At 48.7% G+C, this 19,892-nt stretch overlaps 1 protein-coding gene across 1 annotated transcript; it reads left to right on the top strand.

The window, feature by feature from the left end:
• The first annotated feature begins 3,226 nt into the window (after positions 1–3,226).
• LOC109259361 (zinc finger protein 805-like) lies at positions 3,227–17,302 on the top strand. The gene is made up of 3 exons (XM_019436969.2): positions 3,227–3,352; positions 7,584–7,710; positions 14,011–17,302. The coding sequence occupies exons 1-3, from the start codon at positions 3,338–3,340 to the stop codon at positions 15,045–15,047; spliced, it is 1,179 nt and encodes a 392-aa protein (XP_019292514.2). The 5' UTR covers positions 3,227–3,337; the 3' UTR covers positions 15,048–17,302.
• Positions 17,303–19,892: the final 2,590 nt, after the last annotated feature.

Below are 19,892 nucleotides of genomic sequence, written 5' to 3'. Positions count from 1 at the left end.
CTTAAAATAAGAGTGAAATAATTGCCATTTCAGCATTAATATTACCATAAAAGAATTGAAGTCTCCTTGGATTAACTAACTGCCTATGTTGTAAATAATTTGAGAGATAAGCTGATTTACATGATAGAATTATTTGAAGGTTTAAGAAAATAGTAAATTTTTAATAAATAAAAATGAATATTATTTATGTAAACAATAGTTATTGTTTGTATAAATAATAAATTGTTACTCTGATGCAAAGGATTTTTTTTAATGTTTATTTTTGAGAGAGAGGGCTCATGCAAGTGGGGGAGAGGCAGAGAGAGGAAGACAGAAGATCCAAAATGGGCCATGCACTGACAGCAGACAGCCCAATGTGGGGCTCAGACTCATGAACCATGAGCTTATGACCTGATCCGAACTCAGACACTTAACTGACTGAGCCACCCAGGCACCTGCAAAGGAGTTTTAATTGGATAAAATATGCTCTAAATCACTCATTTTTGGGGCGCCTGGGTGGCTCAGTCAGTTAAGCATCTGACTCTTGGTTTCAGCTCAGGTCATGGTCTCGAGGTTCGTGGGTTTGAGCTCCACCTCGGACTCTGTGGTGGCAGTGCAGAGCCTGCTTGGGATTCTCTCTCTCTCCCTCTCTCTCTGCCCCTCCCCTGCTCTCTTCTTTTCTCACAATAAATACATAAACTTAAAATAAATTTAATAAAATGACTCATTTTGATTATGTGTACATAATAAAAAAACCATCTTTCAGTATAATTCAAGAAAATACTACTAACTTTCACAATTTATGTTCTATCTATTTAGATTTTACAAATCATTGGGCGTTTGTTTCTTCCCTAATCCTTTCGCTGTTACCAAAAAATTTGTTTTACTAAGGATTTGAGATCCATCCCAGACATAAAGTCACACAGCAGAGAACACCACGTCCCATGCTCATCAGGTATTGACTAGGGAAGGACACCCCTTCCCCCCCACCCCACAAAGAGATTCACCGTCACATTCTCACCCTCAGGACACATCTAAGCAATTCTTCTTGCTCTCCTTTGCTCATCTTATTATGGAAAAGAAACATTAACATCCTGGATATGTTTCACATGTTTAATATTTTAGGTTTTGACCAAATGCGTCCTGCCTGAGGTTGGGTTTTGTAGAAGCAGAAACTGGCACAGGGTTCAATGATATGAGATTTACTGAGAAGAAACTATCAGGAAAAATGGAAGGGCAGAGAATGAGGCAAGGAAAGGAGCCACACAAGGATGTGGCTTCATCTGAAATCTGCCAGCCTGATCCTGGTGGAGTGTAAATGTTACACTCAAAGTAGGTGGTCCTACTTTGAAACATAGGTGCAGACCTTTTGTTACTCCAGGTCAAGCAGTCTTTAAATACTCTCCAGCTTTCAACTGCTTCTGTGTTTACTTTTTCTTAAACATTGGAATTACCTGTAACTGCATAAATCCATGTGTGACACATTTTACTTTGTGTTATTTCTGAAAATTAATTTCTTCTTCTGTGGGGGAGTCTGGATTGTAGAGCTATGGACATTCTACACTGGATCTTAGCCAAAAGGCCAAGAAGTCATGAGCTATGGACATTCTAGAAGTCAGTCTACCAGTGAATTTAAAAAATGCTGACTTTTTTTTTTTTTTTTTTTACAAAATAATTAGAGTTCTATGTTGAAATGTCCACAGTCTGCCTCACTTGGAGGTTTAATAGATTCTAATAAAACAAAATATGTTCAAAAGTGAGATCCTCATGTTTCCAAGCTCTTTCATCTGCCTACCACCACCCCTTCCCATCTTAGTTAGTGACAAATCCATCCTTCCAGCTGGGACACAACCCCTGAGTCATCCTTGATTAAGCATGACACATATAAGCTGACTGGTGGAGGAGAAGCCACATCCTGATCTGAGGACATTAACCACAATCATGTGCAGCTCCTCAGTAATATAGATGCCATATAATGAAACCACAATGCGCCTTCTCAAAGTGAGTTTTTATTGAACAAGTGTTAATGCATAGCATGAGGTAATTAGTAACATAGTGCATAATCTTGCTAGCAGATGAAAACTGACAGGGAGGAATTTACTTTTCACAAATAGTTTTCAGAAGTAATGTCAATCTCCCTGGCAGATACTATCACTGCAATTACAGCAAACAGACTGAGATCAAACATTTATCTCGGGGTTCAGATGGCTTCTTCTTCTTCTTCTTTTTTTTTTTTTTGAGAGAGAGAGAGAGAGCGAGAGAGAGCGAGAGCGCTCAGAGGCATGTGCAGAAGAGTGGCCGGGTGGGGGCAGAGGAGAGGGAGAGAAAGAATCCCAAACTGGCTCCAGCTCAGCAAAGAGTCCAATGTGGGGCTCGATCGGATGACGGTGAGATCATGATCTGAGCCCAAATCAGGAGTCGGAAGCTCAACTGACCGAGCCACCCAGGTGTCCCCAGATGGCCACTCTCTACACACTCTCTGGCCATGACCACTATAGTCACCGTCCCAGCAGAAAATGAAATTTGGCAAATATCTCTTCATTTCAAATAGATCTCAGGTTTCACAGTAGGAAAGAAATGGGATATGTCTTGGAATGTGGATTAAGAAACACCCCAGTGATGAGACAGTGCTGTGGCTGGATCGGATATGGATACAATCCGTGAGTTTACCGGCAGGGAAAACACTGTTTCCCGAGGGAAAAGGAGACAGCGCCCTGGTCACGTGACTTAAGGCTAATTGAGCGGCAGACTCCCTTTCTGAGTAATACCACGGTCTGGTGTGTCCCTTCAGGAGCCCAGCCTTTGGGCACACATGAAACCACGGGCGCGAGCATTTCTCCTGATCGCAGAAGCCACGCTGCAGAAACCGCGCGGGAGCGGGTTCAGAAGGGAAGAAACCGCGCCCCTCCCCCAGCGTCTGGTGACATCATTTCCCAGAGGCCTTCACGCAGGCTCCGCTGGTCCTTTGAGATTTCCAGAAGGGCGCCCCTTGAGGCAGCAGGCGGAGCTGCGGGAACCATATTGCCCGGCAGGCTCAGCGCCAAGAGGCGGTAGCGCTGGGCCAATGGCAGCGCGGGGCGGGGATTCCACGTCACGCGAGACCCAAGGCGCCGTCCTCGTGGGCGTCGTCCTGGGTGCTTCTGCGTCTGTGCACCGGGTCGCAGCTCCGGGAGTCTCGGCGGGCTTGAGACCGCGGGACCTGGGAGGCGTGAGGAGAGGCGTCATGTCCCCTTTGCACCGAGGCAGGGCTGAGGGTGCGTGGGATGGGTCACAGGAGCCCTTGGGACCCCCCGCGGCCTCCCCACCACTGCGGCCCACTATCCACGAACAGGGTCCCGCGGCGGCTGCACAGGCGCAGATGGGCCCAGCACAGGTGAGTGGGTGACCCCCCCCCCCCCCCAGGCCCTGTGGACTCCCAACCACGCAGTTGTGGCACCTCCACATCCAGGGTGGTGGTGTCCTGGGTCTCGTCGCTTCCCCTAACTACGCCATTGTGTTTGGGGGCCACCCTGGTGTCCCGAAGCCAGGCCAGGTTCCTGTGGAAGGGTCCCCCACTCCGTCAGCTAATCAGTGAGGTGTGGAAGGGTGTCCCGGGCACACGCACCATGAGGTGCAGATGCGGGGAGGTGAGGCCGAGCAGGGCGCAATCTGTCCGGTGGGAACAGACAGCACTAGGTTGGGAATCGGGTCTAGAGTAACAGGCTGAGGAGTCGGCCTCTTTTGAGGCCATGGTGGGGACCACGGAGGATTTGGAGTCCAGTTTTAATAGGCTTCTTCTAGCTCTGGAGGGGAGAGTAGGCTCGGGGTGAGTGGAGACTCCCTGCAACCCCCCACATAGTACCCGGAACTGCCTCCCCCCGTCACCCTCAGCCTTCCTCCCAGCCAGAGCGTGTGTCGTGGTGTGCAGAACAAGCTCCAAAGCCTACCGCCTGGGTTCATCTCCAGGTTCTGCCCCTGCCCCGCCGTGGGATAGTCTGCTTCCCTGGCCATGAAATGGGGTTCATTGCAGGTCTTCCCTCTGGGGTCCTGGAGGCAGATGTGGGAGGCACTGAATGTGGCACAGCCCGCCTAGGGAATGCCCAGGAAGTGCCGGTTGTGGCCATTCATTTCTGTGATCTCTGGGATCCAAGGAGGCCTTTGCCCTGACCTTGTCCTCATGGCAGCGCAAGTGAGAGAGAAATGATGCTTCTCAGGATTCCCCCATCCCTGCACCGTCTGAGTGAACTGTGCTTCAGGAAAGAGCTCATGCAGCAGTGTAGAGACTTCAGGGGTCATATGGCCATGCCTTTCCCAGGGCCATGACCTGGAGGAGTATGGTCAGTGCTCTTGGCTTCCATCTCTGGGGATCCATGGGAATATCAACATTGCCTCCTCATGGCTTGAGGGGATCAGAGGGCATGTGTGTGATGTGTGTACCCCAGTCCAACACTGCCCAGGTAGCATCACCCTGGACACTGTTTTCAGGGAGCAGAGTCCCATGTTCTCTGATGGTCTTCGGGGCTCACCCCAGCAGAATCCTGCCCCAGGGTTTCCCCTATCTCAGCTGAGAACTGGGGAAGAGAGAACCTAGGGGAAGACTCACAGTGGGAGCAGTATTTTTGGAATTTTGCTTCCCTGCTGGCATGAAAAGGGCCTTTGGGCAGGCTGGGCACCCAGGAAGGTCACTGGGTTCATCTTTATAGTTGCTGTCTGTTTATTACAAGCAATGCTGGCTTGCCACTTACAGTGGTAAGTTTATTTTTCTGTTGAAGATACTTTATTTAAAAAAAATTTTTTTTGAGAGAAAGAGAGTACACAGGGGAGGGGGGGAGAGAGAGAGAGAAAGAGAGAGAGAATCTTAAGCAGACTCCACCCCCAGGCCAGAGCCAACACTCCCATCTCACAACTGTGAGATCATGACCTGAGCCGAAATCAAGAGTCAGATGCTTAACCGACTGAACCACCCAGGCGTCCCTAAAGACATTTACTCTTATGTGAAAAGTATGTGCGTTAAAGATTCAGTGTTGGCAGTGTGCGGGAGCATGATGTGCATTTATTTATTTATCTTTAAAATTTTTAATGCTTATTTATCCTTGAGAGGGACAGAGTGCGAGCAGGGGAGGGACAGAGAGCAAGGGAGACACAGAATCCAAAGCAGGCTCCAGGCTCTGAGCTGTCAGCACAGAGCCCGATGCGGGGCTCAAACTCACAAACTGTGAGATTGTGATCTAAGCCGAAGTCAGACACTCAACTGACTGAGCCGCCCAGGCACCCTGTGTGATGTGCGTTTAGATGTAAACACACGACAGACTCCAGGTTTTTCTCGGGCACATGACTCTATTCACTCCGATCATAGTCCCAGTCACCATTAGGAGTTGTCATATTCATTTGTGGTTCGCGTGGCCTCCTCCCTTCATTCCAGCCATTCCAGTGGCCTGTCTTCAGAGAGGCCATCCCTAGCTTTCCTTCTGACACTCTAGCCTTTTCACCTGTTTCTTGGCCTCAGAACCTGTAGGGCCATTTGCATCGTCTCGCTCAGTTATTTAGTTTCTAGTTTGGGATCTTTCTCCAGTGGGAACTGGGATTCCTGTTTGCTGCTGTGGCGCCAGGCCTCTGACGGGGCCATAGCTGGAACAGGGCCTCAGTAGCTGGTTGGAAAATGAGCGAGACTCCCGGATGGGCTTTCATCCCACTTAGAATCTGTGTTTGAACCCCCGCCGTGGCCTGGTGCAGTGCGACTGCTCTGTGTGCACACACGTGTCTTCCCTTCCCTTCTTCTGCATCCCACTGCCCTGCAGCCATGCCACCCTCCACTTGCCCAGCTCTTCCTCACTTTCCAGCCTTGCCCTGCCAGTGCCATCTGCCCTGGATCCTGTCTCCAGAGCTCTGCGGGGCAGCCCTGTGCATTCCTCAGGCCTCTGCTCAAATGCCACCTCTTTGTCTTTCAGGTTCTCGCTAAAGTACCCCCTGGTCAACGTGCTCAGGCGCTAGCATTTTTGTGCAGAGTTGAGTGTTGGATTGAGATTCTCCAGGGTGCTTGAGGTGCAAAGAGGAAAAATAATCATAAGAAGCAGTGATAATAGCGGACTTTCACTGGGCCCTCGATTTGGTTTGAGGGACAGTTATGTTTCAGCTCATTCAGTTCCTACCTCCTCAGAGTTAGGTTCTGTTATCATCCCTGCTTTACAGAAGAGGAACCTGAGGCTCACAGACGTTAAGTTACCTACCCAAGGTCACACAGCTTTTAAGTAGTTGAAACTCACACATTGTGCATTGGCTGCCAGAGCCAGTTCCCAACCACAGTGGGCTGGGGAGGCCTGAGGATGACACCTAAATTAATCTGTGTGAGGGGGGGTAGAGATTTCTCCTGCAGGTGAGCTTGGAAACAAGGAAGGCAAGAGGGGCCATCCCAGACAGAGGGAACGTTGTGGACAGAGGCTGCGAAGACAGAGTTGTTCAAGGAGGCCCGAGATTGTGATTGCCATGTGCCCCCCACCTGCTAAGATGGGTCTCAAGGAGGGAGCACGCGTGGTCATTGACCCTTGCCCAGGACAGACATCACAGCCAGTCAGACACTGCTGCCTGTGTTCTTATGGCCACAAGGGCATTATTCTCACCCGCTTGGGTTCCCTGGTTCTCACGGTATTTGTGCCTCAGGGACATATCCCGTCAGGACTCTGGAAGGGAAAACTGACCGATACCTCACTGTGGAATCTTGTGGGGGTCTGAACGGCTGGGGGGCCCGAGCCGGTGTGGGGAGCTGGTCCAGGCCCTGCCGCTCCCAGGATGGTGCCTCCCGTGAGGTGGAAGAGGACGGCTCCATTCTTCTGCCCATGTCCGCGGATGTATGGTCAGGGATGGCGGAGGCAGATAAACAGCAACAGTTCCTGGCAGTGCCTCACCTGTAGTGATGGAGGGCCGTAAGGGTTGCCACGGACCCTCGCCAGAGGGTCCTAGGTTCAGATCCCACCTCTGCTATGTAGACTGGGGACTCTCAGGGTGACTCACTAACAAAATGTACAGAGCGCTGTCATGAGCCAGAGACTCTAGTGTTGGCTTTATGAATGTCTTCTCTCGACTTCTCAATCTGATAAAGTGGGAGAGTTGTTCTTGTACTGGTGGAAGAAACGGAGGCTCGGAGGAATGAAGTGGCTTCCGCAAGGTAGGCAGCAGGCAAGTGGTGATTCAAGGTTGAATTCAAGCTTCGGAGTGTGCTCCAGACCTGGGGACATTTAATCCCTTTGCCATAGCACGTGAAGCCCTCGGCTAGGGATGGGCATGCGGGGAGGACCAGGGAGGACCAGCTGCTGCTACCTCTGTTCTCAGGGTTGGAATTGTCTTCATGAGTATTTCCCCGGTCCTCTGACATCCCAGACCACTTACCTTCTGCCCCCAGGGTCCTCACGGGAACGCCGTTGTCTGTGTCATTCTCCATGGCATCTGCCATTGAAGATTTCTCTGTCAGCCGTGTCTGCCCCCCACTTACACCCAGCTCAGAGCTCAGCCCTCCAGAGTCCTCAGTTCGGGGCTGGGTCTCCGTGCACCTTCACTGGTGACTAAGTTATAGGCTTTGATTCCTCCCAACGGCCCCGGTGCACTTAACGCTACTGTGTGTGACTTTCCAGGCACCAGTGACTCTCAAGGACGTGGTTGTGACCTTCACCCAGGAGGAGTGGGAGTTACTGGACCTGCCACAGAGGACACTGTACTGGAGGGTGATGAGGGAGACCTGTGGGCTCCTGCTCTCGCTGGGTAAGGCTTCTCCTCACCTCCACGCGGGGGCCTGCAGCCTCCTGGGTTCCTTCCTCTCTCCTGAGGCCCGGCTGGTGGAGAAGGGCTCCGAGTGGCTCGCCGTCCTCCCCACAGGCCCCGCCGTGTGCTGGGCCCACCTCCTCCTGCCCACTCTCCTTTTGTCTCCACCAGGAATCACTAGGCAGGAAACCTAGTTCCCCTGGCAGATGGAAGTGAGGTGCCTGGCAGAACCAGGGATTGGGGTGCCCCGAGAATGGGTTCAGGACGTGGGAGGAAGCACGGTTGTTCCACGGCCCCGGGGCTCTCGTCCTGGCTTCTCTCTGTGGGTCTGCACACACCACTGTCTTTTCACAGCAGCTTTTGGTGGGAGTGGACACCTCATTCTTCTTCTGTGAGCCCCTTGGATTTCTCATCTCCATTCTTGTCTGTGTGTTCGTGTCCTGCCTTCTCTGCATAGGTGTTTGTGTTTGTGTAGCGTGAAGCAACCCCTGGAGCCCACACTCCCCTCACCCTCTCAGCCCAGTGCCCCGCACAGGCTCCACCTGGGGCGCCTGTTAGAGATTCCCACCAGAGGTTGCTGACTGGCCCGGCTGTCTGAGTCAGGTAACCCCACAGCATGTTAGCATGGTCGTGGGCTGATTCTCCAAGAAGGGGGGAGAGTGAGGCAGGGCCCCAGTGGATGTTTGCCCTCAGTGTCGCCTGTCCGTTTATAAACAACACAAACTCAATGAAAAAGCTGCTTCAGCCTAGACCATCCTTTGCTGGTGTGGGCCATACTGTGCTGGGGTGGCAGATAGTTTTAGACGACACAGATGCACACCCTGAGAAAGCCATTTCCCTCTTGATTCTCATCAGGAAGATGTCTCAGTTCATGCTGAGTTATTAATGCTGACTCGTTCATGCCTGTCACGACTGTTGCCAGTGTCCATTTTCAGCAGAGGCAATAGTCTCCAGCTCGTAGCCCCGAGCAGGCTGCTGAGCTCGCTGGGACCTGTTATCGTTATTTTGATTTCTTTATTGTGTTTTGATTGTAACCTTTCATTCATGGCAAGGAAGGTTTTCCATTTTCTGGAGTAATGTGAGATCCCCTTTGAAGACATTGATTTACAAGAAATGAAAAGTGGTTTGCTTTTGAGAGAAGCCATTAGTAATGAGTTGTCATGGCCAATGTCCCCTGAGCACTGACACGTGTCTGGCCTTTTCTGGGCACTTGCCCTGCTCCATTCATTGAATTCTCACAACATCCCTGGGAGGTGAGATGTTTCCCCAGAGCTGCCTGACTTTGAACCCAGTTTTCTCCCCGCTGGGGACCTCTTGCCCAAAGGCAATCATCAGATTTTGGAGCCAACAATTTATTGTGATTAGTTTAATACACTTACGTGTTATTCAGTGATCTTGTCATATTCCTAATATTATTTTAGTGCACAGGCATGGGTGTGCAACATGTGTGAAATGCACAGTATGAAGTATCCAGCCCAGTGCATGTTTTACTCATTTACCTACTGGTGTGACTTCCACTGGGTCAACCTTTGCAGTGTTCCCAGTCCCCAGCAGGCTCCCCTGCCCCACCGTGTAAGGAAAAGACCACCATTGCAGGGAGCTTGTCAGGAAGCCAAAATGTTAAGCTTAATGTAAAAGATGGCCCTTAATGGTCAAATGCCATCCTGTTTCCCCTGTGGTAAAGGCCCTTTCCTTTGTGAAATGACACCGAGAGGAGACGCTGGTTGATGTCGGTGTAAATGTCCTCATTCACCCAGGTCCCTGTGTGAGTTTCCTTACATTCCTGCAACGTGCCAGTCTGGGAATCACCGGGTCAGCACCTCCCACTGTCCCTGGCTCCCGACAGTTAAAACCTCCCACTCACATCCCCCCTCCCACTTGAACAGCCCACTTTCTCCCAGCTGCTGGCCCCACGTAAGGCCCAGGAGCCATTTTGTCCCCAGTGCAGTGCTCAGCAGGCTGGGCTTTGGACCTAGGTGGCCTGGGGTCAAATCCCAGGTTGGCTTCCTGTGGACTGTGGCAAGTTACTGAGGCTGACCCCCTGTTCTCCCTTTTCCTCCCCCTGCAGTCATCTCTCCTGACTAAGCGACCGGCTTAAGTCACCTGTCTTTCTCAGATGGCCAATGATGGGGGTACCATTTGCAGGTTGACGGAGACTAGGACTTTCGTCACTCCCTGGACACCAGAATCACCCAGGGAGCTTGGAAAACTCCTGACGCCCAGGCCTCACCCCAGAGTTCTGGTTTGAACTGACCTGTGGTGAGAACCAGGCCTCCCCTGTAGAGATACAGGTAGGGTGAGACCCACAGACTCAGAGCCATTAGAACACAGCTGCTCAGAAATTCCATGGAAGTTTCTTGTTGGGCCCTCCCTGGGGGCATCAGTTTTAGTGAACAGCCCTGCCATTTGAGTTGAAAAGGCCAGAAAACAACTCCTCAGCACCTGTTTCCATCAGACCCCTCATGCAGCCATCCTCAGGTCCTGCCCCTTTTACACTGCCCTTATCTCCTGAGTCTGTCCCCACCACACCCTCCCTAAGCTCCAGCCTTGGCACCCTGGTCCGCCTGTCTTGTCCTCTCTCATCTGCACGCTGCTGACGCACCTGTGGTCTCCCCCGTCTGCTTGTGCCTCTGCCCAGCTGTCCTCTGCACCAGCTCTCCCAGCCGCCCACCCGATTCTAAGCCTTCACCACGCCCTCAGCCACTGAGGCTCAGCCCACGGCCAGACTCATGTCAGAAATAAAGACTTTACTTCTTCTTGCTTCTCGACCCTTTCAGACTCATCTGCATCTGATTGCTGCCTCAAGCCTCTGTTCTCACCGCCCCCCACCAGGAAGAGGTCTCACCCCCAGCTATGGCCAGCTCCTGCGCCAGGGACTGGGTCACACCCTCTCCTGCCTTCTTGGGAGCTCCTTCTTTAGCTCTAGAATTGACTGATTGGTGTGACTATGTGTACAACAAACTTTTTAGAGGAGATGTTGCATTCTAGGGAGAAATGTCTACACTGAACTTCCATATATCCCATTCTCCCTCCCTCCTTCCCTCCCTCCCTCCCTCCTTCCTCCCTCCCTCCCTTCCCCCCTTCCTTTCTTTCTCTGAAGTATAATTTATACATATTGATGTGCATGAATCTTAAGGATTTAACTTGATGAGTTTTTGCACATGAATAAATCCAAGTAACCATTCAGGTGAAGATACAGACCTTAGGAGGTGCCTTGTAAGCCCTACTAGTCCTACTAGTCTATGTCACCTCCTACAAAGGTATCCATCGGTGAGTTTCACTTCTTGAATGGATATAAATGGAGCCTCACAGTATGTTTTCTGCCTCTCTTGTGTTTATCATCAGTATGTCTGTGAGATTCATTCGTATGGATGCAAATGTTTGGAGATTGACATTTTCATACTATGTAATATCCCATTGTAGTTATATAGTGCAGTCTATCCATTCTCCTGTTGATGGACATCTGGGCTGTTTCTTTTGGGGTGGGGATGTTATGAACATCACTGCTGTGAGAGGTTCTGTTAGGCATATACCCAGGACTGGACTGGATTGGACATGGGATAGGTGTATATTCAGCTCTAAGAGAAATTATGAAACAATTTTCAGCATGATTGATCATCCCACACACCACCAGCCCCGTTTGTGCGTTCCTGTTGCCCCACATTCTCGTCAGTGCTTGGTGTCCTCTCATTACTCTTTGTAATGGGATGCACTTTAGAGGGGACTCCCAGGACCATAGCACTGAAATCGATGCGCTTCTCTGATCCCCATTCCTCCAGCACAGAGATCACCATTTTCCGGAATTCACACTTACTATTCATTACTTGTCCTGTGGGAAGTTATGTCATTAAAAGATCCGTTTCCTTGTGGATGTAGGGGATTCAGATTTTCTCTTTACTCTTATCTCAGTTTTGGTATGTTGTGTCTTTCAGTAATTCTGTGTCATCTGAATGTTTGAGCCAGTACTTTTAAAATCATTTTATCATACCTGTGTGTGTGTATGTGTGTATACATACCTGGACAATATATTGTGTAGGCCTTTTGTTAAACTTTATCAGAAGGGTATTCTAGGGCACCTGGATGGTTCAGTCGGTTAAGCATCCAACCCTTGATTTTGTGATCAGGTTATGATCTCACAGTTCTGAGATTGAGCCTGACTTGAACTGGGCATTCAGCCTAAGACTCTCTCCCCCTCTCTCTGCCCCTCCCTTGCTTGTGTGCTTGTGTGCTCTCTCTCTCTCTCAAAAGAAAATGAAAGGGTACTCTGTAGTCATCTGGGACTGGCTTTTTTATTCAGTATTATGTTATTGTCTACAATATATATTTATATATTATATGTTACATATATATTTATATGTTATATATTACATGTCATATATAGCTGTAGTTCACTCATGTTCTTTGCCTGGGAAATAACCTCTTGCATGAATATTCCACAAAGTATTTGTTCTTTTAGACATTTACTTTTTCCCAGCTCTTCCCTCTTGCACACGATGCTGCCATGAAAATGTTTATGCATGTGTCCTTGTGCAGATGTGTGTGAGTTTCTCATGATAACGTTCCTGGGAGTGGAATTTTGGGTGACTAGGGATTTGGCACGTTAAGGTGGCACCCAGTTGTTTCCTGAAGTGGTTATAGTAATTTTGACTTTCGCCAGCAGTATCTGAGAGATTCCATGGATCTACATCCTCTCCAGTATTTGCTATTACCAGCCTCGTTAGTTTTTGTCAGTCAAATGAGTATAAAAAATATCTCAGTGTAGTTTTGTTTTGCAGCCCTTCATTACTAAGAAAGTGGAGTGACACTCCCCATTTGTTTAGTGGCCATGTGTATCTTTTATTAATGTCAGTTCATGATTTTTTTTCTGATTTTTCTGTGAAGATGGTTGCTCTTCCCTTTTTGATTTGTCAGATTTTTTTTTTTATATTCCTGATACTAATCTTTGACCCATACTGTGGGCTGCAGTTGTATTCTCTTGGAGTTTAGCTTTTAAAAAATATTCTTTAAAGTATCTTTTGATTAAAATAAATTCATATTTTGTTTACTCTGGTCAATTTTTTTTTTTTTTTTTTTTTTTTTTTTGTGATTACTGCTTTTCATGTCTCGCTAGGAAATATCCCTACACCAAGGTCAAAAACATACTCATTTTCTTTTGCTTGCTAATCTGGAACTAATGATGTGTGTGATGTGCGGTAGAAATGGAATAACTTTTTTCTGCATGTGGGAAACCAGTTTTCTAGCCCCACTTGTTGTCTGTCACTGTTACCAGTGACCTGCTGTGTCATCTCTGCGGAGTGTGAAAGCTGTGTCTGTTCATGAGGCTATTACTTCCTGTTGCCAGTTTTTCTTAGGCCTGTAATTTCATCATAACCCCAGGACTGGGAGGGCAAGCCCCATCGCCTTATTTTTGTTTCAGTGATATTCTTGGCCCTTAACTCTTCCATGGAAATTCTAGAATCACCTTGTTGAGTTTCATGGCAAATCATGTTATCTGGAATTGTAATGAACTTAAAGATAGATTTGAGGAGAATTTACAACTTTGTTATTGATTTCTCCATTTGTATAGATCTCTTTAATATCTTGAAATGTTTCAGATTTCTCTACTAGCTTTCTTCCATTGTTTAGTCCCCGCACTGTTCCTCACACACAGAAGATTTAATGTGTTCCTCACCTTGAACCCTGTGGGCACTGTCCTGGCAGTGGCGATGGCTGCCCTTACTCTCAGCCCTCCAGACTCTGGAATCGGCACCCTGTTTGTGGCACCGTCCGCATCTCTGCCATCCTCGTGCCCCGCAGCTCCCTAGGCATCAGGACTCTCTCTCGACTTGGCACCTTGTGCACTCTGCCTCCTTTTGGGCACAGTGCCCTCTTACTTTCTATATGTGCTGGCTCCTGCTTCTTCACGACTCAGATCTCAAGACACCTCCCAAATTCTCTCTCTCTCATTTGGACTGTGTTAGATGTCCCCTTCCTTCCCTGCGTTCCTGGTAACAACACGTGACGTCCTTTCTTAGAACAAACACAGCCTGTGGTGTCTTCGTTTCTCTCCCCTCTGGACAGAGAGAAAGGGATTCCACTCTGGACCCTGCCCCAAATTCTCCTCAAGGTTGTCCCTCTAAGGGTGTCAAGAATCCAGGGACCAGCAAAAAACAAAAACAAACCACACAACAACAACAACAAACCTGAGCTTCAGAGATGCGAACAGTTATCAGTGGCACTGTTTTCCCGCTGGCTTGGTGATCGTGTTTCTTGATGTTGGCATTGCTAACGGGCCTCTTTTGTGTATTGGATTCTGTTCAGGTGATGAAGCAAAAACCAGGACCACGGAGCCTTCTGCTTCTCAGTCAGCCGCGTTTGAGGGATGCTTATCCCACAGGTTACCGACTCAGGAAGACTCCGGTGTTTCCATGCTGGGAGAGGCCAGGGAACAAGAAGAACCATGCAAAAAACAGGGAGGGCCCGTGAAGACAGGGATGGTCCCGTTCAAGGAGACTGTCCCTGGAGAGACGAACCCCGCGTGCGGTCATTGGGGAACAGGTGAAAATCTGTGTACAAAGGACTTACAGGAGCAAGTCTCTGCAGGAGATGCTCTCCATGAGTACGAATCACGTGGATCAAGGAAAGACCCCTCGATTCATGGAGGGAAGAACTCGTACAAGTGCAAGGAGTGCGGAAAAGGGTTTAAGAAGAATCGCTTCCTTCTCCAGCATCAGCGGATTCACACTAAAGTAAAACACTATACATGCAAAAAGTGCGGGAAGGCCTTTCTCAGGAAGGCAGAGCTCACTGGACACTGCGGCGTTCACACGGAGAAGAAGCTCTATGAGTGCATCAGGTGTGAGAAGGCCTTCAGCCGCAGGTCACACCTCACAGAGCACCAGCGGGTTCACACTGGGGAGAAGCCCTTTGTGTGCATCGAGTGCAGGAGGACCTTCAGCCGCAGGTCACACCTCACAGAGCACCGGCGGATTCACAGCGGAGAGAAGCCGTATATGTGCAGCGAATGCGGAAAGGCCTTTGCCCGCCACTCCGATTTTATTCGGCATAACAGAACCCACACTGGAGAAAAGCCCTTTGAGTGCAAAGAGTGCGGGAAGGCCTTTTGTAACAGCTTTTCTGTAACTCGACACATGAGGTGTCATTCTCAGGAGAAGCTCTATGAGTGCGGCGAGTGCGGAAAGACCTACGGCTACCGCTCGACCCTCGCTACTCATCAAAAGATCCACAGTGGAGTAAAATCCTATAAGTGTAAGAGATGTGGGAAGGCCTTTTACCGGAAGACGGGCCTCAGTCAACATCAGAGAACTCACACTGAGTTCCGAAAGAGACCTTTTTAAAGTGACGACGGTGGCGGATCGTTTGACCGGGAGAGCGTTACTTGGCATCTGAGAGTTTGTACCCGAGGCTTCCCTGCGTACGTGTCCTCCTTCGTGTGCACGGCTCCTGCTGGGGCTACGACATTACCTTTACCTGTGGCTGGGCCCTGGCACTTCAGAGACTGGAGGCCAGGCTCCCAAACACGACTTGGTTCTTAGGAGAGGGACCTTCTTCCCACACCTGAGAGTGCTTTGCTGTCACGTGGCCTGCAAAGAGGCCTGGGCCTGTCTGTCCCAAAGCACAAGTGATGTGCTTTGCAGTGGACAGAGGGCCCTCTCCCCTCACTGTCCACATCTCCCCCTGGAACTTTATGTGTTCACAGGGGCCTGCTGTGCAATGGGCAGGAGTCACGAGAACCCTATCCTTCACGCCCATTACCCTGCACGGTGCCTGGTGTCGTGGAGATACATGGGTGACTGAGACGTGGGCCTTGCTGTCTAGAAGGGAGACACGCGTGATAACACAGAGGTGTAGAGGTGTAGTTTGGCCACTCTGATGCTGTGGCAGCAATGTGCCTGTGGTCCCCGTGTGGCAATGAAGATCAAGGTCAAAACTTCGGCAAGGAGGGCAGATGTCCTTTGGGAAGAGTGGTGCAAGTGGTGAAGGTTTTGGACCCTCGGGATACTGGAATTTGAGCACTTCCGAGCTGTGCCCATCGCCATCTGGGTGACCTTGGTTATGTCATCTCCCCACACGCCTCTTGTTACAAAAGTGGGGAGATCCATGTTAAACTGTGAAGCATGGGCAGAGGAGCAGACGGTATACAAAGGTGAGATCACGCATACCCATGAGGAATGGAGGAGCCCCAGCCATGTTCGAAGATGAGGAAGAACGTTCTGGTAAAGGGAACAGCATGTGCCAAGACCCTGAGGCAGGGGAGAGCTGGCCTTGTTAGTGGAAGCAGCTGAAGGCCAGTGTGTCCGGAGGAAATGAGTGGTGGACGGTGAGATGGAAGAACAGGGGCGGATGCGGTGTTGGCAGGCTGAGGAAGGGATTCACCACGGCAGTGGCATGTTCTTGCTTCTGAGTTCCCCCTTGGCTGCTGTGTAGAGAGCGAACTGAAGAAGGGAGAATTGATGTGGGAGAGAGACGAGGCCACCGTGTAACCCAGGAGTTCGTTGGCATTGCCTGACCCAGGATGGTGGCATTGGAATTGGTGGGGAGAGGATGACTCAGGATGTGTTAGGAGGCAGAGCGCACAGGACATGTGCATAATTGGGATGATGAACGAGCCCCGAGGAATGACTTTCCCTCCTTGATCCTCAAGAGGAAGCCCTCTGCATCCATGGAATGTGACATGGGGCCTGTCCTCGTGTTCTGGTCTTCAGTCAGCACCTAGTGTGTTGAGTGAGCAGGTGAAGCTGAAGACTCCCTTTCTCAGACAGAAAACTGGCAGGACTCCTTGTCCCCGTGATGGTCACATGAGCGGTGAATTTACCATGACCTTTTTTCTCTGATGGAGAGGGGCCCTAGGTACATAGATTTGCACAGGAAGCCGTGCAGGGCAGTGATGACGCCTGCCTCTCCATGGGCACCATTCTCAGCTGTGCTTCTTACCAGTGGCCAGGACTCAGGGCCATTCAGGAATTTGGGGGGTTCTCAGTTTCCTCCTCTGTAAATGGTGATCTAATAAGCCTCAGCCTCGGTATCTGTGAAACAAGAGTGTTGACTGATGCACTTCACCGGGTGGTTGTTCAGATTAAAGGATAGTGTTGTGAAGTACCTGGTGTCAGCTTTGCGGGTATTCTTAAATGTTCACGTTTGTTAAAATTGTTTTCACTAAAGTGTTACCCCTTTGTGCCACCCTATTCTTTTCTCATCGGGAGATGTGCTGACGGGATTTGCTGGTAAAAATATACTTCAGGTCCCGAGAACATCTCAGCTGATTTTAGGCCTTAAGAAACTTGTTCATAGATTCTGGTGAACCTCGGCATGAGGTCTTGGTTCCCCACCAACCAAATCCAGGACATTGTTCGCCCTCTGGTTTCTTTTCTTGGTGGAGATGGGGTGGCTGAGGATGCCACAGAATGTTAGTTTTGCTTTAGTGGATATTCAAAACTTGCACTTGAAATTTATGGGTGAAAATTAAGTACCTTGTGAAGGGAGGTTTGAACCATCTAAAAGTACTGACTAATGGGGCACCCGGCCGGCTCAGTTGGAAGAGCATGCAAATATTGATCCTGGGGTCCTGAGTTCAAGCCCCACATTGGATGTAGAGATCACTTAAATAAATAAAGTTTTAAAAAAAATTTTAAAAAGACTACTAATTTAATTTATTTCATGATTCATGTAATATTTGATATATTTGGGATTAATATATCCTCTTATTTTATGGCTTTGTCTCCCTTGTTCTTTTTCTGATCCTTTAAAAAAACAACTATGACTCAGAATCCAGATTTTTTTAAAATTCTAGTTTAAAAAGCATATTGTTTGTTATTGTTTAAGCTAAAATTTACAAACACAACAGTAGATGACAGAATTATAAATACTTTTCTGTCTTCCCAGGCAATATAAGGGACTTAGAAGATGAGCTAGCATGTTCTGTCTCCGTATATGTGTTGAGATTATGCATGTTAACTCTATCAGTCTAACTCCACAAGGAAATGTTATTCTTGTTTAAGGCAAGTAACAAGCCAGATGCATATGCGTTCCCCTCTTGGGTCCTCATTCCTTCTGTAATTGCAAGTGTTTCATCTGAGATTACTTTCCAACGTTCTTAAACATAACCTTTAGAATTCCATTTTATGTGTGTTAATCTTCCATTAAATTCTTCATTTTTGGCTTGAAATACTATTATTTTGTATTCTTTAGTGACAGTTTTACCATATATAGAAATCTAGGTTGGCATGTGTTTTTTTTTTTCTTCAGCACATCCTTGAAGAGGTCCTTCCACTTTGTTCTAGAATCATAATTATATTGGGAGTGATTGGCAACAAGTATACTTTGTGTATGGTCTTTTAAAAAAATGTTTGTTTTTGAGACGGAGAGAGAGCGGGAGAGGGGCAGAGAGGGAGACAGAGAACCCAAAGTAGGCTTAGCACTGTCAGCGTAGAGCCTGACCTGGGGCTCAAACTCATGAACCATGAGACCATGACCTGACCAGAAGTGGAACGCTTAACCGACTGAACCATCCCATCCAGGCACCCCTACTTTGTGTATGGTTTTAAGAATAGAACTATTAGGGGCCTTGGAATATAGGCAGAGATTATATCTTCGTTGTGTTTTCTCTTTTGTGCTCCTCCACAGGGATAGTTTCTCCAGCCTCAGTGATTTCAGTTTGCACACCGCTCCCCCCCTCCAGTATTTAGCGCTCTCTTGAGAGCTGAGGTTCAGGCATGGACTGAGGGTACAATGGGGCCCTGGCAGGTGCATTTTTAATACAGGCCCATGTGATACTAATGCTGCTGGTTTGGGAGCCACTGGATTAGAGCACCACTTAATGTTAGTACACAATGATGCTGCAAGCAAGTTATCTTTTTATCACCTAATTTAAAACTTGTTCATTATTTTTTATATAGTATTGTTAACCATAGTCACCGTGCTGCATATTTCATCCCCAGGACTTATTGTATGGTTTTTTAATTATATTTTTTTCCTGGAAGGCGGCTGAGGAGGCTTGCCTAAGGCCACATAAGTAGAAGTCTCTTGTCACAGCTATCCCAGGATGGGGCTTCGCCCAAGGTGAAGGTGGCCACAGAAATCTGGGCCTGGTCCCTGTATTTGGAGCCATAGAGCATTATTTCCCAGCATCCCTTGTGGGGCTGTTTGCCAACTTCGTGGAGAATGGGAACCGCCCATCCTAAGCTGGCGATGTGCAGGACGGAAATTATTACCCAGTAGGCTGTGCCTTGTGTGTGGGCAGTAAGGACCCCTCCAATAACAACACAGGAGAATGGCACTTCCTGTGGAAGTGGGGGTGACACTTCTAATGATGTCGTAGAGGCTGTGGCCGGTCTTCCCACGAAGGCTGGCGGAGGGAGGAAGGAAGGGGAGGAGAATGGGACCCATCTCTGTGTCTTTGGGCGAGCCGTGACCCTCACCTGGCCGCGCCTCTCCTGGGCCTGCACCGGTCCTCCTTCCTCCAGGTGCCTGGAGGCGACACCCTGGGCCTTGTGTGTCCTCCCGTTTCTGGGACCCAATAAGATGAAGTATGGTTTCCAGGAACAAGAACTGGCAAGAACAGAGGTTTGGATGTGGTACTAAACTAGGAATGTTTCGCGACATCAGATCCATGCTGTGCCTGCAGCAACAGGAGAGCAGACAGACAGGAATCAGCAGTGGAATGGCCCGTGAGGAGCTGGATCTCTATTCTGAGGGTGATGGGAGCCGTGGAAGGGTTTAGAGCCGTGGAAGGAGGTCCTCTGACTCAAGTCTTTACAGGCTCCTCACGTCTGCACACAGGAAAAGCAACTGTGCGGGTGCGGGTTGTTTCCCTAATGTTAATCCAGCCTAGTTTTCTTCTGACAAAACCCAGTGACTCATATATACCTTTTTTCATCTTACTTTTTCCTGGATGGGATTTGCCATATATTTTATTACTACTGATTTCATTCACCTGTGTTAATTAGGTCTCTACTTCTGTCATTGTTTTGTTTCTTGTCCTCATGAAGTTTTGATGTAAGTGGTGTGTTGGCTTTTTTTTTTTTTTTTTTGGTACCTTCTCAAAATCACTTCATTTTTTAAATATCTTAGTATTGCACACTAGTGAACAGGATAGTGTGACACATGGAAAGCACAGTTCCTGATGTGGAGAAAGTTTTATTTGGGTGACAGCCAACCTTAAGCAAAGCAAACAATTAGATAAT

The sequence above is a fragment of the Panthera pardus genome, unplaced genomic scaffold, assembly GCF_024362965.1.
Source record: "Panthera pardus isolate Hobbes unplaced genomic scaffold, ASM2436296v1 HiC_scaffold_18, whole genome shotgun sequence".
Classification (NCBI taxonomy): domain Eukaryota; kingdom Metazoa; phylum Chordata; class Mammalia; order Carnivora; family Felidae; genus Panthera; species Panthera pardus.
This window is presented reverse-complemented; position numbering and strand designations above follow the sequence as displayed.